Genomic DNA, 26,280 nt, shown 5'->3' with positions numbered 1-26,280 from the left:
TCTTACATGAAGATAAATCTTAAAGGAATTCCTCGTAGCTACTAAAGGTTATTTCGAAAATAAAAGGACCTGCATTATTTGACTGCAGGCGCTTTACAGTCGACTAAAAGCAATGTATTGTAATGAAGTCAATAGTGTGTGATTAGTAGAGAATACAGAAGTGAGTGTATTGTGAAGCGTGTGGATTGCGCAGTGCGCTGGGCGGGCGGGGCGAGGCGCGGGCGGGTGCTGCTCAGCGGCGGCAGTACTCCTCGCGCAGGACCGCCGTGGTGTTCACTCGGCGGCGCGCCACGGCGCGACATGCCCAGCTGATGTTTATTTATACCGCGAGCTCGGCGGAGGGCGCGCGCGGGAGGCCCTCCCCTCCGCGCCACCACGGTTTCGCGTGATGCAGCCGAGCGAGCTAGCCGACACCGCGCACGCCGCTAGCGGAAATCCCCCGCAGCGTGGCCTCAACGGTGGCCGATTCGACTTTGACGATGGTGGCACATATTGTGGTGGTTGGGAAGACGGCAAGGCCCACGGCCACGGTGTGTGTACTGGACCAAAAGGACAAGGAGCTTATGCCGGCTCCTGGCATTTCGGATTCGAAGTATCCGGCGTCTACACCTGGCCCAGGTGAGATAGTGTCTCAGCCCGGGACTCGCACATGCCCGAAATCCGCGTCCGAAGCCGCTCCAAAAATAGTCCGCTATTAATAATTGAGTTCGGTGTTTCGCTAGAAAACGCGTGTAACAGCGGTGAAAGTGCCTCATACTTCAGTCAGTTGAGAAACTATATCTATCTACATATTGATCAGTAGCGCCTGATAATGATAAGATACTGATAACACTATCCGTAGGTACAAAATTGTCCGGGACCTCGTATCAATTGACCTATTATAATAGTAATAAACAGATCTATTAGATGCCAATGTTAGATGAGAGGAAGCAAAACGCGATTTAATAAAATGTAATTGGGGCTAATGTAGTGCAGATGTTCAATTTGTCAGTCACGGGGACTGACATGTGACTTTAAATAATCTAGCTCCCTTATAAACGACAATAGCATATTTTATTTCCAATTACCGATTAGCACACTTACCACTACATTTTATTTATAAAATTAGATGTCTGTCTAACGCTAAACGCGGTTTATACGCCCCACAACATAAGCACAATAAATCATTCAAACGGGGCTACTCATCAATACCTAATGCGTGCTTTTATCTGAGTTTCAATAAATGATTGTCTGTATTATACTATTGAGATGAGATATACAGACATCAAACAGTATGTGGCTCTGGCAGAATGCGTTGCTGTGCCAGGCTTTCCTATTAATCTCAGCGGACGGCTGCTCCCGTATAACCCACATTCGCCGGGTCGTTGCTCCATCAAAATAAAGAACCCGCGACATTGTGTACTTTACTTTATCAAAAATATAGCTGTGTTTCATAATATATCAAGAATTTTACATTAAATAAACAAAAAAATTATGTCCTTACGCTTTTAAATTAGGTAAGTTGAATAGTGAATAATTGGGTCCATACTCACCAAATTTGAATGAAAATTTGTTTGAGCTCATTTGGACTTTAATGTCATAGGTCATTTAAAATATTGTTTATAAATGTTTTATGGGTCGAGAGGTTGACAAAAACCTCGTTAAAGAAAATTAAAATTAAATAATATAAAAAACATATGCGCAAGAATGATATAAACCCATGTCATATTTCCAGATAAAATAATTATTATGTTGGGTGGTTTTCGTTTGTTTTTCAATAATCAATTACTCCCATCGTGGATAAGTTTTTGATAGTTTTTATTGTAACTTTTATAACAAATATAATCACCTTTCCTTTTCCAGAAGGAATGGACTGGGAAGGATTTCCCAGTCCATTCCTTCTTATCTATAGTCAACTTACATTTCCTTATCCCTTACCTACTCCTTTTGCGGCCAAAGCAGTGGCACAGTCTCTCTGCGAACGTCCATGGGCGGAGGTGATCGCTTACCATCCCGCGAACCACGAGTTCAGTTGCCTGCTATGGTATTAAAAATACGATGTAACAAATAAGTACAAACGCTACACTTGTTCTTGTTGAGTTATATTGAGTAGAAGATGCTTACTGCTTATCAAATAACGACCACTAAAGTATAAAATAACACTACATGTGTCATGTGATAATAATACCTCTATAAGTAACGCTTAATATTAAACTATAATATATGCCTAAGTTCCTACCTCACTTGTTTTCTATTTAAGTATATATGAGTTTCTATTAAGTATTTAAAATGGGTTCGGTGTCGGTTACATACAAGCATATAGCTGAAACTAATAAAAGCGTGTTAATAATCTTTTTAAATTTTATCAAAGGAAATACTGGATTGACCCTTTCAATCATCTTATTATTAATTAATATTATACTTACCCATATTATAAGAATACGTACCGTTATAATAAAGGTGTTAACACAAAGATACAAATACGCTAGCAAATACATACTATTGTGTTATTGTACGATATTACGAGTAGGTACTTTTTTCACCTACTATAAAAGTTACTAAAACAGAAGAATCTCCGAGATCAAGATCTTATAAGAGATAACTTTTGCAGTGCCATATGTATATAATCTACCACTTTAATTCAACAATCCTTTTATTATGAATTTGGATAATAGCTATGTCTAATTAATTTTCCGACCTATACAACTGACTTTCGTCGCCTCGAACTCAATACATGTATATCGTAACCTGGGACCAATACTATAACTTAGATAGGTACACGTTCAGTTATTCAACGTAACCATCAATGTATCAAATTATAATAATGGATTCGACATTTAAAGTGTCGCTTTATAGGATAGCTACAAGTTAGTTTTGATGGATTCATCAATCTATAATTATTATGTTGACTATACACGCTTTTACAAATTACTGAATCAATATAAAATAGTAGTTTCAGCAGTCGAAAGTCAATGAAGTTTGTCATCAAGTCATCAATTACATCATTTTAAGTAGCATCGACCAAAGGGCGGGCGTAACTTGTCTAAATCATGCAATATATAAAAAAAAATGTGACTGTTTCAGTATAAAATATTTATGATATGTCGGTGGTTATTTGGTTGATATTTGGCCTTCGTTGATGGTATCAGCTACATATTAAAACGAGGGCAAAATAATTAAAATGCTTTACTTACATAGGGATGAATATTTTGACCTACCACATTCTCTGTGACAAGTTTATTGGATTAGGTTCCTTCTGAGTCTGGAGAAACGAATTTATCGTTAAAAGTAGAACAAGAACCAGGTCAAAAGTTACACATTATAATATAGAAACGCTCCCTACCATCGACTAAGAACTACACGACGTCACAATGACTTCTAGTTAGTAAACCAAGCTCCAAGTGTAATGGAGCCTCTTACATGCTATCTTGACCTATTTGGTTGCAAGTTGCAACTACAAGCCTTATATGTACCTAAGATACTTGACAATCGCTGGCATAATTTATAAATGTTACCTAGGTACCTTTATCCTACTTATATTATAAACGCGAATGTCTGTAAGTATGGATGGATGTATGTATGATTTATTAATCTTTCACGCAAAAACTACTGAACCGACTGCAATGAAATTTTGTACGTAGATATGAAATTTTGCTGGAACTTTTTATCCGGATATTCCTGCGGGATACAGATTTTACGCGGGTGAAACTGTAACGCGTTAGTATTTGTATATTCACAATAATATTTATTCCATTACTGTTGAATGAATGTATAATATGAAATGTATATAACTATAATAAATATGCGACCATTTAAATTTTATAGTTGTTTTTTAGCTTACTTGTAAATATGTGTTCGAAACTACTCATAATGCAGACAGAGATGCGTTTGCTGAAAAGAAAAAAAAACACTTGCCTGCAAACCTTTGTACAATCATATAGTATCCATATATCTTTGGTACAATATACGAATGTCAGCGCTGTTGTTTGGAAAAAAACAGCCGTCCTACAATTGAGGGCTTGCGTATCCGTGCGAATGTGAGAGACTAGCATTCGACCTTCCCTATTATTCTTTTAAAGTATTTACGGATACGACACAGGAAGCTATGAATAACAAAATATATTTGGTTTTAATTTATGTATTATAAGATAACATTACGTATCTTTACTAAAATTAACGTTGTATTATGCAGACGCAATTCATGCATCACGATGAGTCATTTATTTAGGGAAGCTCTCCGCAAAGATTAAACAACTTTATCAGCTAATATTAAGAGTAATATAATTTATTATAATAACACATAATTATTTGATGTCTCTAACTTTCAAATTGTTAAACAACGCGCATGCCATTTGCACGGTCTAAAAGCACTATAACAATCTTTAGTTATTCAAACCCACCTAACACTGAAGCCAAAAAAAAATCGCGGTCAATTAAAGACAATTAAATTACCTTAAATTACAATACCTAATAAGGCAACATAAAACTGTATTGAATTGATTCAATTCTCAAATTAATAAATAATGTAATTTATGAATTATGGCTCGCGTGTCTGATGACAAATAAATGCCACACACATGTAAAATTTATAATAAAGCGCCATCTATGACAATTCATGAATTTTGAAGTGCTTCAAATGCACATCTTAAATGGTCGTGGGAATGGGATGTAGCCCCGCGATAAAAAAAAATAGCCTATGTAACTCCTATTTCTCGACACAATAATCATACCATAAAGTCGCTCCGTTGCGACATGAAAGAAGAAAAAAAAAGACGGACTTCAGTTAAAATTTTGTACACTTATCAGAATCGGTTTTAATTATCCTGAATCAACAACGAAAAAAATTGGTCAAAATAGAACCTCAAAATAATTATTTTTAACAAAAAACAGAACCTTTAAATTGTCAGAATTTGACCAAATTTAAATGAGACCACACCAGCTGTCTTATAAATAAAAGTTAAGTTAATTAACAATAGGTATATAAATAGACTAATTTTGAAAAAAAACGTAGGGCGCTTTTAAATAACTTAGGTATATAATATGTCTTGTACTTCACACTTTTTTCACCATTGTATTATATATTTTTTTAATTAGATACGTAGTTAGATATTTAATTTTATGAATTAAGTTTTACTTTTATATTATTTGATGAAATCAGTATATTTAAATACATACTATAAACTGATGATAATATATATCAGAACTTCAGCAGAAGGCAGCATAATTCATTTAATAAGTTACTTTAATGTTGATAAACCGACAATTGGCCCATTTTTGCTTTATTAATCTCGGTTTGCCTACAAACTATAAAACCGTTTATATCACAGTCTATTTCTCTTTAATACTTTTTAACATTTTCTTAGCCAGTAACCGGCACAAGTGCCAAATATTGTCTAGGTGCATTGGCAGGGTAACTGGGTTGTAATTAGTTGTGAGTCACAATATTCTTTCTGATTTTACGCGATTGAAATGCGATTATAAGTAAAATGAATAAATGCCAATTAATTTAAGTGTAATATTACAATTTCAACATTACTATTTCTATTATTATTTCATTATTATTTCGATATAGATTAGGTAAGGATAGTTAGGATACTTAAGCTTTTTTTTTAATCAAAAATAAAAAAGGTGTCCAATTTATACCTAAAAATAATATACTCACAACCATATATTCATTAATTTCATTAATTCTCTACGTACTCTACGCAATGCTCCTAAAATATCAAGCTGACTGGAATTCCGCGAACGATCCGAACAGTTATTTGAAACAATTATGAGTAACGCCTGTTTTGATACTCTATCAAACTACGGGAAACTTCCTACAGAATAGTTTAGCCTCCATTAGTTATATTAAATTAGTAAGTAGTTTATTAATATCTTCAATTAATTATTATCAACGTAGTAAATATATGTATACATATGATTGTCGTTATGTATAACGCCGAAACCTTTACTCATTATCATACATTAGCGACATTGTGATAAGTGAATACAAAGTGTTTGGAATCACGATAATGTCACAAAAATACTTCTGAATCTACCCATAGCTAACTCATTGTCATTTTCGTGACAAGCGTTGGTGCGTCATAGGCGTGGGCGGTCAACGCTGCCCTGTAGCATTGTAACGAGTTGTAGAATGTCGTTATATTGTTTAAAATATTAAGTACAGCTTTGCTATCTCCTCTTTTGAACAATTACATATACGCACCTACGGATAGTATAGTCTAGTAGTCCCCAATATACAAATTGTCCTAGTTTAGGGACCAATATATAGTATATTTGGTATTTTATGTATCCCCAATAAACAATATTATTATTACACTTTCTAACGCTTCCAATTTCCAATAGATAAATTACGCATCAGGCAATGTACATAAATTAAAAAAATCCGCCCAACGCAACACGTTGCGATATGCATTAAAGGCGCGGAATACTAACATTATGGTATTAAGATATCCTACTAGTCTTACAAATACTATAAATGCGAAAGTTTGTAAGGATGTTTGTGTGTTTGTTGCTCTTTCACGCAAAAACTACTGAACCGATTGCAATGAAATTTGGTACGTAGACAGCTTGACATCTGGAATAACATATAAGCTTTTTATCCCGATATTCCTACGGGATACGGACTTACGCGGGTGAAACCGTGGGGCGCAGCTAGTTATAATATAATTTAAAACAGAGGTATTCACGTCCATTTATAGCAAATATTTATACGTCAATCCATATTATGTCGGCATACAAAAACAAGATTGTCAGTCATTACTGCGTAATACACCTATAAGTTTTATTCGGGTAGCAAGCACCTTAAAACAATTATTAAGGTTTTTTGTGGGCAGCTTGTTTATGACGTCGATAGTGGGGAGGTAGCGAGAATACATTAACATAATAAACAAGGGTGAATAATTAAGGAGTAGGTGACACCGCCCTAGTTTACGTTCAAGGTCGTCGTTTATTAGAGCTTTGTCGGTTAAACTTGCAATATTACATTACGCCGCGCTGATGTACCTAATACTCGCGTGATATAAATAGAGCTTAAGCTTGGGTTGTTCATATTCGCGAACGGAACAGACCAATCCATTATCTTACCGTAACTAATAAAATCTAAAAGGAATTTCAGTATTGCTCACTATAGGCTTACCTACTTCTGACGATGTTTGAGTTTATTGAGATTTTTATGGTGCTTATCACATAAAATTCTAATCATGTATGAATTGCTCTCGCAGGCACCAGGTGCCGTGCAAAATCACGATTGACGTTGATTAATATTTTGATCACCTCATCAAACGGGTTAGATATCCAGGATAGCTTACGACTGGTATACTCGTACTATATAAATCAGCATCTTGCCAAATCTTACTACGCTATGTCAACGAGATATTAGGATGGTGTTCATTTTTATCGGAGATAACATACAGCGTAAACAAAGTAACTTAAAGTTGAGTTTACTTTACAAAGTTGGTCTTTTAAACGCTTCGATGGATTATTATAGTTTATTATATTAGCGATTTAATATTATTTCAACATGACTTTAGAACATTTAGCCATGCCGTATATATCATATTCAAATAAGTCACTTGAAACCACGTAGTCGGTAATCAAGTAGGTTATTATTTTTTTGCCTAAAATTATAAGATCCTCATTACCGTAAAATCCCTAAATATCAAGTACTTTATTATGGTCTTAATGACTCTTGTCGTCGAAGAAAATTTCATTTTTATTCTTCTAAGGAAAGTTTATACCTATGTAGAAAGCTACGAGTCTTATTTTGGTATTTTTTTACCTTACCTTAACTTACGTTATTATTGGTAATCATCTCAAAAACCACTTTTTGATGTATTTACCAATCATATTATTTTATTGATTTACCATATCTTAGAAAGCATATTCTTATCCAAAGGCTGCCCTTCGAAATATAATAAACTAGCGCTCCGATCCGGTTTCGTCAGTGTCATATTCATAGCCTTTAGAACTCAGGGATCAAGTACATATTAAATAATGAAAGAATATTTCAAATCGATCCAGTAGTTCCAGAGATTATCGCATTCAAACAAAGAAACTGTTTAGTATTATATTATGTACTTAGTATATATTGAGCCGTAGATGTGGTTTCATTTTCATATGGCAACTACAAATTATTAAAAAAAATATTATTATAAAAAATATTAAAAAACTCAAATATATTAAATATATTTCAATCATATACCACTCAAGAAATTATATACAGGTTAAGTTATATTAACCCATATACAATATTTGGTCAAGGCTTTAAGTCTTTTATAAATGCAGTATATAAATGTAAGTATTTAGCTCAGTATTCTGCGGCGTAGACTACTATCTAGCGACCTAGGCGTTCAGATAAGTTATATGTAATAGGGTAGTGAAGCGCAACCAAATGTTATATAAATAAGATTCGTTTTTAAATTTCAACATTTTCTTTAGAAAATGTCTTAAGAAGGTATGTAAGATAGTACAAAATACCAGAGAGTAATGAAGATGGGTAAAATCTCGAATGATCAAGCAGTGAAATGAGCCTTAACAATTCATCTACCAGTAATTAACGAGGTTTGACTAAAAGCGAAATATTTCTTATGAATGTTGAAAATATAATTGGAAAGCGGGTATAGCCATTATGACAAAGGCTTCTGTACCTATCAACTTTACGATTTCACTTACTCGCCTTCGTCTCGTAGGTGAAATTTAGAAATAGTAAATACTATGTTGTATGATTTATTAGTAGTGTCTTTGGAATTGTTTGCTTAGTTGATTTTATGTTCCATATGTTACGGTTTTTGGTTTAATGGTAGCATTTGCATAACTATTTACTACTCGTGTGTTCAATCCATATTGTTAATAATAAATAATAGGACGGTCCAGGCAGTATTTATAAAGTTTATTATTGATGTTAGATTTATTTTGTTCAGAATTTTGAGAAATCTTCAATAGGTTTATCTTTGGTCTAGTTCGACCTACCTGCTTAAAAATTGATCACACTATCCTATATATATTTGGTTTAACAAAATATTTTATTGCTTGATTTTATTATACCATTGATATTGATATTTTCTTATGAGTAATTGAATAGCATATTTTATGTTTAGTAGAAACTCTCTAAACTCAACAGATATTGATTCGTAAATCTATAGCTATCAACAAAAGTGGCATGATAGAGCACAATTTAGCAAAATTTAGACAATAGACAACATTGCCAGTAAGTATTATATAGTTCCATGCAGCTCCATTTGCAAAATATCGATAGCTACACATATTATCAATCATAGTAACGATAATTTTAATTTAATGACTTCATACAAATATTCATCTAATATAAATAAACAAAAAAACTAATGTGGTCAAAATCAAGTTTTAAAAAAGTCGGCTAAAAAAAATACCTATAGGTGAAACTAATAAAATCGTGTTAGAAAGGGTAGCTATACTGGTAGCCACTATAATTGTTTCGCAAAACTTAGAATAATATAAAAAAAACTAATCAAATACTTCATTGTTCGTGATTAATCCACATAAATATTGTCGGTATTTCTTTATTACCTGTTATCCGAATAGGTAGTGCCAATTGTATTATTGTCATATTTACTTTTTTAGAGAAACTATTAGATATCAAAAGAATAAATCTAAAGACACACCAATTTAGCTACATAGTACCTACATCCTATTTTTATTAGGAATCATCATAATGTCATTAGGAATCTCCAAAAAGTATAGAAAAAGTAAAGAATAAATAGCACCCATAAACAATTTAGGCGGTGGTGCTAGGCTCACAATAATATAAGGTATACTTTATTAAGTAATATGTTTATTGATGGTGTCAGATAAGTGAGCTCTATTCGACAGCGTTGGATGTCTCTCTTGGGAGCACTGGATGATTAAATGAGAGAGTTATTAGCATAAAACTCCCCGGTCGAGAAAGTTTAATATCTCTATGCATAGTTGGCAGGAGTCGGTAGTCTGGAGCCTGTTTATGGTTATTTAGTCATGTACTTGTTGATAGTAACTGATAGTGGCCTTACTTACCTGGATAAGGTTTACACAAAATCTATATAGATAGATAGTAATAAAACTAACATAAAATTATACTTTTCCGGATTTGTAGAAAGTAGTTCGAATAAAGAGTATAATGTAGAGCTGAGAAACTCGGATAAGACCTTAAAAATTTATAGTCCTAAAAAAATATCATCTTACTAAATATGATAGTCTTAAATAGTAAAATAAAAACATAACTTAAAACACAACTTGTTTTTAAATACAATATTGTATGTTATATTATACATTTTGTAACGTATACATACGCAAAACAGTTTTAAAACTGTTTTATTTTTCACTAATAAATACAATAAAATTTGGCTACTGTTCTAATTATTGTCCTCGTTTTTCAGTGGGAGTTCGTTCGAGGGACAATGGCAGAACGGCAAACGACACGGACTGGGCGTTGAAACACGTGACCGATGGCTGTACCGCGGCGAGTGGACGCAGGGCTACAAGGGCCGCTACGGAGTCCGCCAGAGCACTACCAGCAATGCCAAGTACGAGGGCACCTGGGCCAATGGACTGCAAGATGGATACGGCTCAGAAACGTACGCCGATGGCGGTCAGTACACAATCTCATTGCCAAATCATTTGAATGCCGACAAAAATACCTCAGTTTACATGACCGTGACGTACTTCTGTTGTGTAATCTTTGGATTTTTAATCATAACAATTAAAACCGGATTGGCAACGAATTAGCAATACAAAAGTTCGGCAACAAACAGAAAGTTTCCTGTTCGTACAATGTATTAATATATTGCTTTGATTAATACTATATATCATAAATAATAATGTATTTCTACTTATACTTGTGGTTAAAAATAATTTTGACTCATCCTTTGACACGTTTGTTTCTGTAAGCAGTTATTGAAAAAATGTAGCTTACGTTTTATGCCGGACATGTTTTCATAAATTAGTCATCGTTTGGAACGATTCATAAAAGCTTGGTTTACCGGTCGTTATCTATTTTATAGCGGCAAACTAATTTCCCCATACATGCCTTAAATCCGCCTGGTACGCTTCTCTCGACAGCTTAATAATAGCACACACATGAATATCACCCAATGACCTACATAATGAGTATGTGAACTAAAAAGAAAACCCCAAACGCTTATACAATCCTTGCTTACACATTCCTGTGAGCGCAGTAAAATTATAAAATGTTATACTATAGTTTCATAGCATAAAATAAAATCGGTCCCCACTGTATATCCCTATGTATTACTAGATATTTAACATTAAAACTACGAAACGGATTGTGATGAGGTTTTTTTAAATGGAAAGTGATTCGTATTTCGTGATGAGATGAAGATTTATATTTATATAACATGCATCATTGCAGCCGTACGTAGTCGGGGCGGGTCGCTAGTATATTATACATATAACAGAGTTTGTAAAAATCTCGCAAATGGGTGAGTTAAAAAAAACGCCGTTATATATATAAAAACAACAGGTGGATTCTTGTATAAAAACAGTATTTAAACAATTTGTTACAAATGTAATTAAAAAATCTGTTCGAGATTACTTACGAACTTATTGATTTTATAAGTACATAGGTAGGTATCATTACGCTACTATAACGTCATGTAACTTTCGACGGCTGCCGTTGAGTCACGACCACATTAAGATTCGTCATTCATAAATTCACAAATGCGATTTAAATAATCTTCCTATAATTATATGGCGAAAACTAATCATGTGGGCAGTACTTTCAAAAATACCTGTCATTAACAATCAAATTCTTTTTGCACGATTTGTAGGCGATCTAAAACGTTAGTTTGAAACGGTGGATTATGAGAAGGTAAATCGGCTTGATTTATGAATACAAGTGTTGAGCAACAGCTGTTTGTTAAAATGTTTCGGATGGGGAAATTCAATAAGCATTTTTCAGCTGTTTTGTAAACGTGAATGGCTTCAGTGAGTTGGCCCTGCACGCCCCGCCATCTGCGGCCCTCATCGGTTAAAATTAGCATGGGCACGCCTGCTTTGCGCGCCGCAACGGCACATAAGCTTATCGACGGCTTGTTTCATGCTATAACAAAAGATCAAGAAATGCGTTTAATCTTTCCCGCTAATATAAGCACGCAAAACGTAAAATACAAACAAAATATATAAGGATTACCGAACGTGCCCATAGTACATACGATTTTTTATCTGAAAACTAATGCATTTTTAATGATATAATCTTTAATTAAAATAATAAGGTTTCCTGCAATTTATTACAACATATACATATATAAACAACGTAAATTTAAGCTTATGCGCTATATTTAGATTAACAACGTATTTTTTCTGCTGCAGCATACTGAATATACGTGCGTATTGAAATACGTCTTCCTATCGGGCCACCGATAATATATATTTTTAACTGAAAAATTTAAACGCCCAGCGAAATGAGCACGGGTTCAGTCGTGATCATAAATCTATTAATCTAAATAATGAAAATACAACTTGTTGACTTATATGACTTAGCTTCCCTGTGAAGTAGAGCCTTTGAAACTGTACCAAAAACAAAAGTCAAATTATGTTTTTTTTTCAATTCTATAGGAACAAAGTGATCGTAAAGTTCTGCAAATTCTTAATTGCTTAGAATCGGCTCGTATAATGTTTTTACATACTTATGTACATAATAACATATATATATATATATAGGCCGCCATTTGCATACTAGTTTTTGTTAGATTTTATTTCTATTTTATATTTTGAAAGTGTGAAAGTGTGCAATAAAGAATAAATAAATAAATAAATATATGTTTATAAGCTTTGGTTAAGAGTGTATTTTCTAGCAAAAACATGTCTTAGGTCTTACTACAAAACTCCTATTAATATCTGGGTAAAAAGCGAGTCTATATCGCGATGTGCGTGCATGCATGCAAGGCACGATGATGAGGATGATGATGACATTCATTTGAATCCATTATGACGTAATTTCAATGCGATGCCCGTAAAGATACAGGCTAATGAGTTTTTTTTTAAGTTTTCAGTTTTCAATGTCGACTATAAATTTCATTGTTGAGAATTTGACGCGATTTAACCTATTTTATATTTAATCTAATATTATATAAAATTGTTGTGTCGCGGTGTTTGTTACCAAACTTTACCAAAACGATTGAACTGATTTTTATAAATTTTGTGCGCATATCGGGTAGGTCTGAGAATTGCCCAACATCTATTTCTTCATACCCCTAAATGATAAGGCAGAAAAGCGTTTGCCATGTCAGCTAATTACAAATAAAGATGGATAAACATGTATTACACTCAACTCACTTTTATAATGACTAATTTTTAAGACTCATTTTATGTGGCCCCCACAAAGCTTTCTATCAGCGTAAACTTTAGTAGAATAGATTGAGAATGTATGGGATTGACATAACGATTCGTTACATGGTCGAGCGTAAAGAACTTCTAAATGGATGGACCATTGTCATTAGTTTTCATATTTATGTTACGAAGAAACGTTTTATTAGCGCTACAATTTAAGAGTTCGCCATCTCCTTGTAGAAAACGAAACGAAATGGCAATTTTATAATCAGCTGATGAAGTGCCGTGGTGTGTTTCTTTTATCAAATTTGTATTTTTTAAATAAAACGCACACCTTAGGGCTTTTGTGGGCTACGCATAATGAAGAAGTGTGGGTGAAAAACTTGCATATTTATCTGATAATTTGAAATGCCACATCTATTAACCTTTACACATTTTTATTCAATTGGATGCTATTTTTTTGAAAGATAGCAGTTTGTTTGTATATAATTGTTTTGTCGTACGATCCAGTAAAACGTCCATACGCAAAATTTATTGTACACTTGGTTACCAATCTACTGACGTTACCTCGACCGTCGCGTTAGTAGAAATGGAAATGTTTTGAAGCGTAAGCCACTTGTCTAGACCCTCTTGCTGTAATAAATAATTATTACATATATACTTCGTAAATAATAATTATTAATTATGTAGTTATAAATTAATATTCACTCGACCTCGATAAGCTAACCTTGAATTTATTATCCCGTCGATTGGAATAACGATCTTGCTGAGAGAGAATTTATACAAGATTATTTAACTGTGAAGGTACAAAGCTTTACATAGTTTTCTTTTTATTGTACTACTAGCTTGATATGTGTAGCGACTTTAAATCAATATATATCAGTTGGATATTACGGGGAACTTAAGATGTGATAACACTGATCAGGTACTTATACCAACCTTCGTGAACTATGTGAAGTATAAAAAATAAAATTTCTTATCCAGACCAAAACCAATTACTAACTTATATTATACTTTCTTATAAACAGGAACATATCAAGGACAATGGATGCGAGGTCTCCGGCACGGGTACGGCGTCAGGACGTCCGCGCCCTTCGGCCTGGCGTCGCACTACCGCGGCGGTGCGCGCGAACATCGCGGCTCCATGTCGTCCTTGGCCGACGCGACTGGCATCCCCGACCCTTCGGACAGGCGGAACAACCGTATGGACGAAGCGCGGGGTGGTTTTGTACTTAGAACAAATTCCGACGAGCCGTCGAGAAGAAGAGGCTCGTTGGGTGAAAAAACGAAAAAAGGACTATTCAATGTAAGGGCCTTGCGCCAATGTCGAAATACTGTATTAACTACCGCAGATAACAAATGATAGCTTAAGCTTAGTTTTGTCTCATTTGATGTAAAAAAAAAAATAATAAATTTAAATGATTCCTAAGAATCCAACACGCAACATTTAATCGTCAACGGACAAAACAACAAAGTATGCTACAAATGCTTACTAATCAAAATACACGTAGGTAACCATAATAATTGTCGATACCAAAATATATGAACCATTACATTGTTATAACAATATAAGTCGATATAAATATTATTGCATTGTCTGCAGAGGTTTCGCAGAGAACGCAGCGCTGGCGACTTGGACCCTCGGGGCACAGCTTCGGTGCGGTCTGGGGGCTCGGGGGGCTCGGCCTCATCCTGGGTGTCGTCAGTCGAGAGCACGCATTCAGCCACCACTCGCGTCTCTATGCATACCAACTCTAATACTAGCTTCATAGTCGAGGTGTGTCATATACATATATTTAGTACAGGATATACAATCAAACTATCAAATACAAACAAATAATTCGCAGAACGATCGAAACTCTTATTAAATCTGTAATGTAAGACACATTACGGTCATGTGTACAAGTTAAATATAATACGAAATATTAATAGCAACAAATACGTTTTCTATATAAAAATATTTTCCAGGATGAACATATAGATGCCGGTGTTACCGAAACGTATATGGGGGAATGGAAAAATGATAAACGCACTGGTTTTGGCATCAGCGAGCGCAGTGATGGTCTTCGATACGAGGGTGAATGGTTTTCGAATAGAAAGTACGGTTATGGTGTAACAACATTCAGAGATGGGACAAGGGAAGAGGGAAAATATAAAAATAATGTCCTAATTACCAGCCAGAAACGCAAACATATGTTTTTAATGCGTTCAGCCAAATTTCGAGAACGTATTGACTCAGCAGTAAATGCAGCACAGCGAGCGTCAAAAATTGCATTGCAAAAAGCTGATATCGCTATTTCCAGGTAACATACATACTATTAAATTGAATGTTTTCAAATAAACCACTTTGATCCTTAACTAAAAATTATTCTGGATGTGTTAAACAAGGATTAATTAAAAAAAACTGTATTCAATATATTTGAATCACTTTGTTATTAAATAATATTTAATAGCAACAGAACATACCCGACTTTTGAATAAACACATACAAGAAATCTGATTTATTAAACATGTACTGTTATTATTTACAAGATTTAAATATTTATATATAATTTTTATTTTAGGACAGCAACAGCCCGGGGGAAAGCCGAGCAAGCCGATGAATCGGCAGACCAAGCCAAAGAAGACTGTGATATAGCACAAGCTACTGCTAAGCAGTTTGCTCCTGATTTCAAGCATCCTGGATTTGACAGAATAGGTTTAAGAGAAAGATATAGGCAAAAGCCCTATGATTCACATGTAACGGCACCCCCAGTACAAGAATCTGAAAAGATCTTGGACGGAAAGAGCATTCCAAATCACATCCCTCCGACACATACACAACTTCCTCAAATGAATAAAATTCCAAACGCGATTTCCTCTAGAAGACCGTCTGCACAATATACAAAACCGGGACAAACAGTCGATCCAAGACTTGTAAACAATACCGCTTACAACACTGATGACAGAAATATGGGAACTGGTTATGACTCTTACTATAACCCATCACAAGACACGTGGGCCACTTCTAGTAATATACAAAATCCAGCTATAGACAATCAAAAACAATATAGCGGTGAACCGACGAGTATGTATGGTTCTACTCCACTGAATCAAGCTGCTACCTATCGTTTACAACAGCAACAAAATATCGACCAAAGCAATCAACAATACATTAACCAAGACAGACGATTGTCTTCAGCTACGCGGCCGTCAGTTAATCAACGAATGCCTCCACAAGAATGGAATACTGGACCAGGAATACCGCGTCGCCAAAGTATTCTAGCTCAACCGAGACATGACCCCCAAGGAAATACATACGTGGACGGCGGTACAGCGGTGTATGGTAGAAATGAGTTACGTACTGGTACTATTCATTCAGAAGGACCGTTAGACAGGCAAATGCCTAACACAGATCAACATGGTTATAGACAGCCAGATTCCCAAATATACAGACAACCTACTGACCAGCAAGGCTACAGACAGGGACCAGAACAACAATTGTATAGACAACAATCAACAGATCAACAAAACTATAGGCAAGCCTCAGACCAACAATTATATCGCCAACAAAATATAGACCAACAACAATATCGACAGACTACCACCGATCAAGATGTGATGAATGGTGAAGGCGTTGCCAGGCAAAGCACAAGTCGACCTTCTATTGATTATTTTGATCACTATAAAAGACCACCTAGCAGAGATTCAAGTGTAGACAGGTATGGAAGGCGTTCTAGACAACCATCTGTAGAAGCTGCAGTTCCAAGTAGTGGTTCAAGGTCTGGCTCAATAGCACCACAACCGACGTCTTCATCACGTCCTCCGTCCCGTGCCGCAACCCCAGCGGGCAATGGACATTTAGCCTCTGGCCGGGGATCGATCTCCCGCGCTCCATCTCGCGAAAGCCAGCCTTTTGACGATACATTATTAAGGAAGCGGACACTCGGACAAGAAATTTCACCGTCTCCCTATCAACCTAAACGTACGGAGAGCCTGTATGTGACTCAAAATCCAACACCTCCACCACCAGCACCAATGGGAGGAGGCGGTGGCGGTGGCGGTGGCGGCGGGGGAGGTCGGAAGGTGAGACATATTTTATTGTGAACTTATTAAACTTGATTATTTTTATCGCTAATAAGTATTTCTTATACTAATGTTCTAATAATATACCATGATATACCTATTTACACACTTTAGAAAAGATTATTAAATTTTTTTAGTTATTCCCGTATTCTAAAATATTAATTTTTGATGCACAAACGATGCACAGCATGAAGATATTATTCACTCGTAGTGTAAATTTAAATACATTATAATAAAAACAAGACTAATAGAATGTTCATTAGGATTAGTCTAATTCTAGCCTGAAAACTAAATGTGACAAATTTAATTTCATCTAATGTAATAGCCGCACTAACTAAAAGCATTTGGCATGTGTACAAAAGGTTAAAAAATACTATTTAAAACATCGTAGTCAAGTAATAATAGACAATGACTTTCAGTGAGTGTTACTAGTATTAAAATTATGAAATTTAATAAATACCATAGATTTAAATATCGTACTACTATCATTAAGCATATGCAAGTCGTGAAAGTGATGAATAGGAACATTTAATGCATGTATGTAGATAGCTGTAGGTACCTACGATACGTTTGGCTCAGTAGGCGGTGGGCGGCGGGAGCTCGCCAGCCCGTTCTATTTCTAATTTGAGACAGTCATTCGTTGCCGCTTTCCGCGCATCACCTCCTTGCTAGATATAAATAGGAAATTCCGAATATTTGATAAAATAAACAAAAACCGTTAAAGTGTTTATTATTAAGGCCATCAAATTAAGGTTATCGACGATATGGTTTAATTTAAAGATAATAAAATTTGAACGAATTTAATAAACTATATACTTATTATACAATAAGAATAAAATCTTATCAAGTGAAAGTGGAGGTCGATTAAAATATGTGGTACGTGGAGGAAGAAGAAGATGAAGATCTCATGTGCTCACCGGCGATTCTCGCCCGGCGTGCCTCTGAGAGCTGGATTAATGTTCCTCCCGTCGAGGTATCAAAATAAAATGAATCAATCCAAACAATCACCACACATTATCATCTCCAAGGCATAATTTATTCCTCAATCGATGTGAAGTTCAGTCAAGAATCATTTTGGCCTGATATTTCAGATGCTTAGTACGCCACAAGCGTTGCAGCGTAAGAAGTCTCTGCCAGATGTAGCAGGAATGCCGCGGATGCCGGACGGCGGAGGCATGTCGCGGGAGGAGGTCTCTGCGCTGGGATCCGCGCGACGCGAGGAGGTGCGCCGAATGCACGAAGAATCCGAAAAACTGAGGGCTAACCCTCTTCTGTATTTAGTCAGTCCGCAAGTCAAGGTAACGTTGCATTTGAATTTAATTGTTTGTATACGAATCATTATTTGTTTCGCTGGAGACAAACTTTACTTTTCTTAACATCAATTCCTTACAAACAATATAAATTACTAGTTGACCTAGCAAACGCTGTTGTGCCTAAGTCTTATCATTTAGGGGTATAAAAAGACGTTCGCCGATACTTAGACCTATCCGATATGCACACAAAATTTCATGACAATCGGTCCAGCCGTTTCGACGGAGTATGGTAACCAACATTGTAAGACGAGAATTTTAATATGTTTATATAACGATTTACAGATTCTGCTTTCTTTTATTATTTATAATTTGTATTTAGCATGCACTTGTTATTAATATTATTTTTTTTTTACTTTCAGGACTGGTTTTCGCGGCAGCAATTAGTAATCTTAGTGCTATTTATTAACATCTCATTAGGGATAATGTTCTTTAAGCTGCTTACGTAGCGTCGGCGAGTGGCGCACCCGCGCCTTTCTACATCACAATAATGCCTCTTTTTTATTATAATATTACAATCAAATAACATTTTTGCGATCCTTGTATAGAAACATTTTTATACAAACATGTAATGTAAGAAAATCAAAGAAAACTATTCCTTTAATGATTAAGGAACTTTGGTTTGCAAGTGTTCATTGAAGATGTGTTAAAGTGTGTTATGTACTTAAAATTCAGTACCCAAGTGCAAAAAAGCCCCAACTTTTAGATCGCAACAAGCAACTACGTGTGAGTGAAGTCTTGTCCCGTCGGAGGATATATGCATACCGATCGCTTTGATTAGCCTGCATATTGTAGGCGTTTGCTGTTTCATTTAGGCGGGGGGAAAATATATATTACAATATTAAACAAAATTTTTCGATATAAATGTAAACGATAACGCACATTAAAGTTACCCAAAAGAAAATTATTTATATATGTATTTACGTTATATATTTGTAAATAATTATAAAATCAGATCGTTAAGCCTTCATTATAGCATAAGGATTCACAAGGATTATTTATTGTTTCATGTTTTGTTTAAATTGTTTATGCAAGAGTTACTATTTTCTTATCTTTAAAGAGAATGCAATCTCTTTTATTCTTTAATATACTTTTAAAGTAAATATAAATTAATATATAAATGAGATGTTGTATAATTATGTAATTAACTTTTACAAAAAGTTACGGACGTCTAAGCTCGACTTATTGGTGCGCCACATTTTCAAGAATGTAGATTATAATATTGTAAACAACGTCAATTTATTGTTATTAAAGTAAATTTTATATATCGAACAATTAAAATTATTTTCTATGTTTAATTAATAATTAAAATTAACATGAAGTGTGTGAATGAGACTGTTGATGTACATAAGTACTGATACTGTTACAACGAAAGTTGTGGGAAGACGTGCAAACGTTAAATTATTAATTTAATACAAGGCAATTTTCGCAGTTTCATTGTGTAAAAAATATAAGTTACCCGTAAGAGTTTTAATTACTTGTATCGATTTTATCTACGTTTCACAAATAAAGTATTTTAACAAAAGTAAATACAATGTTTTTCTTATCTCGCCCCAGTGCTTCAACCACCATAAAAGAAGGTATTACCTTTTATATTATACTAAGCATTGTAAATAAAGCCTATTCAACTTCATATTCTCCGATTATTAAGTAATCAAAGAAATCACTTGAAGGTTCCACATACAATATTACTGTATACACAATAAATTAGTCCTGTAATAGTGATGGTTTTACTAGCATAATTCGTAACTAACTAAAAAAATTTCAATCAGCTTTTGCATAATAAGAATCGACGGTGTAGCTTCAAACGTAATAAAGAGCAGTGTTACACTAAGTGAGCATACTTGGCTGAACCCTATTGGAGCGGAAGCAAAACTTACAAACTTCACTTGCTTTTATTTAACAAAGACAAAAAGTAAACTATTCGAGTATATACGAGTATTGCTGATATTCCATTCGTTATTCTTTTACTGAATATGCATTCGCACAAAAAACGAAACATAATTAACAATAGTTTAGCTCTAATAACATACTAACACGTATTTTAATTGGAGCAATGTCATTTATAATACGGAAACATTTTACTAAGCTCTGTTCGCCATGTATCCATCTTTCTTTAATCAATTAGATTAATACTGTATGGCTTCGGCCAATACCAAGGTAGCTAAGCCAGAAGTCATGAATATACGTCAGTTGCCCTTATCCGATTCAAATAACAGTTAACGCGCGTAAATAAACCGCACATAATGTCGGAGCGAATATTAGATTCAGAAAGCTACAATACACAAAATACCCCGGTATTGTTTATTAATTAATTATGTTTCGCTACTTGAAAGTGGTTTATATAGATAATAAATGAAATTATTTTACTGAATCATTGTGCACCATTAACTACAAACTAATTTCGAAAATGCTGTCTTTTATTTTGTTTTTAAAAGCGATATTTAATTGAGTGTTTTAAATTTTAAAACATTTTTAAGGCAAAAGAGATACATGATGATGGCATTGATTTAGACGATTTGCTGCCAAAAATAGGAGAATTCGGGATTTATCAAAAGTGTTTACTGTGGTTCGTATGCCTACCAGCATGCCTTCCGTGTGGTTTTTGTGCCTTCAATCAGCTTTTTATGACAGACACTCCAGACCATTGGTGTCTTGTGCCAGAACTGAAAAATTTCTCACTAGAAGAGAGAAAATTGATGGCTATCCCAAAAAAGGTATACCGTTCAAATGGATCATTAGTCTACACTAATAACATACACCTAAAGCACTAATGATTAGTATTGTAAAACAATATTATTAGTTATAAAATAATTCATACAATGTTTATTTATTTTTTTATAAATTTTGAAACGAAATGATTGAAGTAGTTAGCCTTAACACTACTGTGAGTATATAACAGTATAACGGATATTAAAAGATTTTATACAACAGATTTACTTATAAAAAAAGTGGATTAATAAAGGAATCAGCAAAAACCGAATTCTAAATTGAAATTAATATTTTAATTGAATTTAATATTAAACTGATAAATGTTTCCAGGCAAACGAGAACAACACATTTGAAAATTGCTTTAGGTACGCCGTCAATTGGTCACATATTTTACAAACAAACGGTACAATACTAATAAATGAGAGTTGGCCTGTAGAGCCATGTTTAAATGGCTATGAATATGATACTTCGGAAGTAATTTCTTCAGTGGTCATTGACGTAAGTTTAAAAATTATTTGAAACAATATAAGTATATTTAATATAAATTTAATGTTTAAAACAAGTTATAGCACAAGTATCATTTATTTATTCCAATATTATATTATTTATTACAATGTTATTGCACAATATAACGAATTATTTTATTTTGTATTGCTATGAGCATTTTTATTTAATGTAATAATGTAGTAATACTATATTATTTTCATTTATGTTCCAGTTTGATTTAGTTTGTGAATATGATGTTTACCCAACCTTAGGTTTAGTTGCTTTAAATGTCGGAGGACCTATTGGTGTTTATTCGTTTGGGATTTTAAACGATCGAATCGGTCGAAAGAAGACTTTTTTTGCATGTCTATCCACTTTATTACTGGGTAGTTTAATGACCGCTTATGCACATGAATATTGGTTTTGGGTCTTGGCAAGAGTGATAGTGGGATTGACGATTCCTGCTGTATATCAAATACCATTTATAATATGTAAGTTCATATCAAATAAACTATTTATATAAATATACAGGGACAGTAAATTTTTTCTCTCTTAAGTAATAGAAGAACATTTTCAGCTTTAGAATTAGCTGGACCAAACTACAGGTCATTTGTAACTGTAATGACTTGTATATTTTACACTCTGGGTCTTATATTACTCTCTGGGGTGACATACGTATTGCGTGATTGGAGGTCCCTCGCTCTAGCAACATCTGTACCCTTCTTCTTTTACTACTTGTATTGGTTCGTTTTACCCGAATCCCCAAGATGGTTATTAATGAGAGAAAGGCTCGAAGAAGCTAACAATATACTAAAAACGATTGCGAGAGTGAATGGTAAACAATTACCAGAAGAGTATACGGCAAAATTACAAAAACAAGTTTTGGAGCAAAAAGAAAATGGAATAAAAGAAACAAAATCAGCCAGTGCTTTTGCCTTATGTAAAACTCCGAATATGAGACTAAAGACATTTCTAATAACACTGAACTGGTGTGCTTCCGAGATGGTGTACGTCGGTCTCAGTTATTATGGGCCAGCAATAGGAAGCAATCAGTACATGAGTTTCTTCTTATCATCTGCGGTGGAAATCCCCAGTTATATCGTGTGTTGGATACTTATGGATAAAGTAGGCCGTCGCTGGCCTTTGTGTTTATCAATGGTCATCAGCGGCATCTTTTGCATAGTCACAGTACTTTTGCCCAATGGTAAGATTCGATAACAATGTTATTTCTATGATTATTTTTTATTAAATAATATTTATTTCCTAATTTATAACATATGTTTATAGATGCGGAAAACGAGACCCTAATTCTGTATTTAATATCGAAATGTTTTATATCAGCTTCATTTTTAATTATATATCCATATGCTGGCGAACTCTATCCAACAGAATTAAGAGGTGTGGGGATTGGAACGTCAGCGTATATTGGAGGGCTGGGTTTGATAATAATACCTTTTATTAACTATTTAGTAAGTTAAATTATTTTAAATCCTTATTGATACTAAAAAATGCGAAAGTGTGTTTATCGTCGCAAAGAAGCGATTTTATTTAATGATTTTCGTGTCTGGATATAAATAGGCATCAAATCGATTAAAATGTGCACTTAAATCACTATGAAATTGAGACTATATTCAAAATGCGTGTATAACAATTATTAAATTTCATTGGCCACCCGAGCGGAGTCGCGAGCAACAGCATAATCATATAAATCAGCACGAATATATGACCATTTTATTTTCGAAATTAGGGTACGAGTAATTTAGTGCTGCCATTGGTGTTAATGGGCGGTGTGGCCGTTATTGGAGGATTAACTGCACTCCGCTTGCCAGAGACCCTTCATACCTCTTTACCACAAACTGCTGAGGAAGGCGAAGAATTTGGCAAAGATTGGACATATAAAGACTGCTGGAGTTGTGGAGGGCCCAGGTAATATCATGGATACTTTTTTGTCAAAGTTAACTACAAAGACGAATTATACACATTTGTTGCATGCATAAAAATATCTGTGGATAATGTTATGGGTGTCCAAGTTACACCCGTATCTAGATAAAGTTGTTGTTAAATAATTTCTTACTGTTATACTATTTGTTAAGCCAATCAAAATAATAAAAAAATAAATATAATCGATAATACCGTTATATTTTAAGAGGATTTCGCTTTTAATATTTTTTTTTATGTCAATGTTGGTAATGGAGCTATTGAGTCGCCTGATGGTAAGCGCTACCACCGCCCATGAACATTTGGAGAGGCATAAGGTCAATTGCAGACCTTACGCCTCTACAAATGGATTGTCGACTTTAAATTGGGAAGGGATTAAGAAAGGATTGATGAGAGTAATAAAGGAAAGGACTGGGAAGGGTAAGGAAAAGGATATGGGCTTTCGGCTCCCCCACTCACCGTACGAAACACAATAGCATGCTATTATTTCACGCCGGTTTTCTGTAGGGGTGCTTCCCCGGTTCGAGCTAGCCCAATTCGTGTCGACGCGTTTTGATTTGAATTCAGTCAATTTATATACGTACAGCAGTAATTTAGAAGGGCTTATATAGAAACGAAAATAATTCCTTATATGCATTGCATGCAAATATAAATAATAAAACAATAATCGTAAAACTTGTTCCCAGAAGAATTGCATCCGAGGGTGATTCATATGAAAACTTAGACCAACTGGAGTTGACTCAAGCTCCAATTTTAGAAGATGAAGTAACAGACTTGCGACCGATTCGACGTAATTCTATGAAGAAATTAGTACGACAAGCGAGCATTCTGGAGACACAGCGAGATGTGGACGGCAATTTAAAGATGACTTATTGGTTTTAGTGTCCCACGAATTATAGCGGCCGTAACAAGTGCCATGTGTGTCATTTTGTACATGATTATCACGTTTTAATTTGTATGAACTGTTTTTAATTAAATGTTTTACCTAAACATTAATTGCTTCAAAATATTTAAAAGAAAAATACGTTTTCTTCATTTTTTATACCGAAAATCATGCGAATTGCGATAGTATAATTAGGAGATATGAACTATATTAATTTAGTGCAGTCAATATAAATTTATATATACCGTTCTACCTAAGAATTACTTTATATATGTGATACTTATAATAATTAAAATAATAAATATAAAATATATTTGCATAGTTTCATTTATTTAAAATTGTATAATAATATCTTTAACAATAATAATTACGTCTAAATAGTATGCATTTTATCTCATATACTAATAATATACTCATAATAAATATTTACATCCATTTGCATTATCTTACCTACTGTCTATCAGGAATGTTAGTATTTGGCAATATTTGTGCTATATATCTACTTCTAATTCTGTCAGACTGACTTAAGTCATCTCGCGTTAAATTATTGTCATCTTGAGAATCGATCCTCGCGTCAACTTCCTCTTGGTCCGAGCTGTCCACGTGGTCCAAGAGATTTGCTCTTTCGTCAGTACGTATAATGGGACTGAAACGAGATATGTTTTATATAAGAATATGCATACTATTAAATTTGCTATATAGCAGGAAAGTTAACGAATTCTAGCATTTTGGTATTTAACTTTATCTTTTCTTTTTCTTGTTCGTGAAAATATACGTATTTTATTAATAAAGATGGATGCTGGAATTTTTTTTTTCCAATGTAAGACATATTAAAAAAAATTGTAGTTTGTACTTAGTAACAGACCAGTAAACATTATTTTTATGACATTAAAACATATAAAATTAATTTATTTGCTTAATAATACTTACGTTTTTAATGCTTCTCTTTCATGTGTGGACAAATTAAGTACACCAGAGTTTGCGGAGTCCAAAATGTATATAAGTACTGCAGCAATCAAAGCAACTGCAATATTAATGGGAACATTTTTCTTAACGTGATGCGCATTCCTTAATTAATTGATGATATTTATACGATAACACTAGTATAAGAATTGGTAGTTAGTAGACTATGCCTTATTTCTATTTGTTATTCCAACATGCACTTTAGATTTTTCTTACTGTTGTGTAATACACATACATATAGATCTATTAAATACTCACTAAAGAGACATCCCAAGAAAAACATCTCCAACATTAAATACCCATATTTGTCTACAATCATTCCTGCAAATATGATCACAGTGGCAAGTCCAAGATTTTGCACTGCTTGACATCTGTAATTTTTTTTATCCATCCATGAGAATTCTATTGTAATAGTTATATATTTTATCATTTTATATTCTAGACAAAATCATAAGAGGAAAAAATGGAAATAAAATAATAATGCTTACATTCCATAGGCTGTACCCAATTGTGTTTCAGGAACAATCATAGCTACAAGCGGCCACAAACCACTAGCTAGGAGGGAGTATGACACTCCCAGTGAGATCTGAAACAGTCAATGGTTTCATCTATTATGTATCAATTTAGATAATATGATTG

General features: G+C 34.1%; 3 protein-coding genes across 5 annotated transcripts in view; 2 read left to right on the top strand and 1 right to left on the bottom strand.

Moving 5' to 3' along the window:
• The first annotated feature begins 199 nt into the window (after positions 1 to 199).
• On the top strand, positions 200 to 19,537 carry LOC119829900 (junctophilin-1). 2 transcript variants are annotated; one of them, XM_038352608.1, is made up of 8 exons: positions 200 to 618; positions 10,374 to 10,585; positions 14,313 to 14,590; positions 14,888 to 15,061; positions 15,253 to 15,587; positions 15,849 to 17,349; positions 18,441 to 18,647; positions 19,022 to 19,537. In XM_038352608.1, the coding sequence occupies exons 1-8, from the start codon at positions 389 to 391 to the stop codon at positions 19,106 to 19,108; spliced, it is 3,024 nt and encodes a 1,007-aa protein (XP_038208536.1). In that variant the 5' UTR covers positions 200 to 388; the 3' UTR covers positions 19,109 to 19,537. The 2 variants fall into 2 exon arrangements, with proteins under 2 accessions (XP_038208536.1, XP_038208544.1); XM_038352616.1 differs by lacking the exons at positions 200 to 618; positions 10,374 to 10,585; positions 14,313 to 14,590; ... (1 more) ...; positions 15,253 to 15,587; positions 15,849 to 17,349 and adding an exon at positions 17,975 to 18,322.
• A 1,281-nt stretch (positions 19,538 to 20,818) lies between these two features.
• Positions 20,819 to 24,941, top strand: LOC119839783 (carcinine transporter). Of its 2 annotated transcripts, none has more exons than XM_038366233.1 (8): positions 20,819 to 20,956; positions 21,140 to 21,376; positions 21,702 to 21,869; positions 22,090 to 22,348; positions 22,435 to 23,061; positions 23,145 to 23,326; positions 23,605 to 23,783; positions 24,485 to 24,941. In XM_038366233.1, exons 1-8 carry the CDS (start codon positions 20,906 to 20,908, stop codon positions 24,675 to 24,677), a joined length of 1,896 nt encoding a protein of 631 aa, XP_038222161.1. In that variant the 5' UTR covers positions 20,819 to 20,905; the 3' UTR covers positions 24,678 to 24,941. The 2 variants fall into 2 exon arrangements, with proteins under 2 accessions (XP_038222161.1, XP_038222154.1); XM_038366226.1 differs by having other exon boundaries at positions 24,482 to 24,941.
• Positions 24,942 to 25,013: 72 nt separating this feature from the next.
• LOC119839799 (major facilitator superfamily domain-containing protein 1-like) overlaps positions 25,014 to 26,280 on the bottom strand; it is a 12,190-nt gene continuing 10,923 nt past the window's right edge. Inside the window, exons 8-11 of the mRNA XM_038366243.1 lie at positions 26,130 to 26,227; positions 25,900 to 26,012; positions 25,609 to 25,702; positions 25,014 to 25,324 (exon numbers count right to left, since the gene is read on the bottom strand). Coding sequence (XP_038222171.1) covers positions 25,129 to 25,324; positions 25,609 to 25,702; positions 25,900 to 26,012; positions 26,130 to 26,227 — 501 coding nt within the window. The 3' untranslated portion in view covers positions 25,014 to 25,128. The remainder of the gene's footprint in view (positions 25,325 to 25,608; positions 25,703 to 25,899; positions 26,013 to 26,129; positions 26,228 to 26,280) is intronic.

This window comes from Zerene cesonia, chromosome 1, assembly GCF_012273895.1.
Source record: "Zerene cesonia ecotype Mississippi chromosome 1, Zerene_cesonia_1.1, whole genome shotgun sequence".
Lineage (NCBI taxonomy): Eukaryota > Metazoa > Arthropoda > Insecta > Lepidoptera > Pieridae > Zerene > Zerene cesonia.
This window is presented reverse-complemented; position numbering and strand designations above follow the sequence as displayed.

Bases quoted from the DNA above. Each gene is read 5' to 3' on its own strand.
- LOC119839783 (XM_038366226.1), top strand. From the start codon at position 20,906: ATGTCGGAGCGAATATTAGATTCAGAAAGCTACAATACACAAAATACC. The intron at 20,957-21,139 runs GTATTGTTTATT...AACATTTTTAAG, and splicing joins ACAATACACAAAATACCCCG to GCAAAAGAGATACATGATGA. The intron at 23,327-23,604 runs GTAAGTTAAATT...TTTCGAAATTAG, and splicing joins TACCTTTTATTAACTATTTA to GGTACGAGTAATTTAGTGCT.
- LOC119829900 (XM_038352608.1), top strand. From the start codon at position 389: ATGCAGCCGAGCGAGCTAGCCGACACCGCGCACGCCGCTAGCGGAAAT. The intron at 619-10,373 runs GTGAGATAGTGT...CTCGTTTTTCAG, and splicing joins GGCGTCTACACCTGGCCCAG to TGGGAGTTCGTTCGAGGGAC. The intron at 14,591-14,887 runs GTAAGGGCCTTG...CATTGTCTGCAG, and splicing joins CGAAAAAAGGACTATTCAAT to AGGTTTCGCAGAGAACGCAG.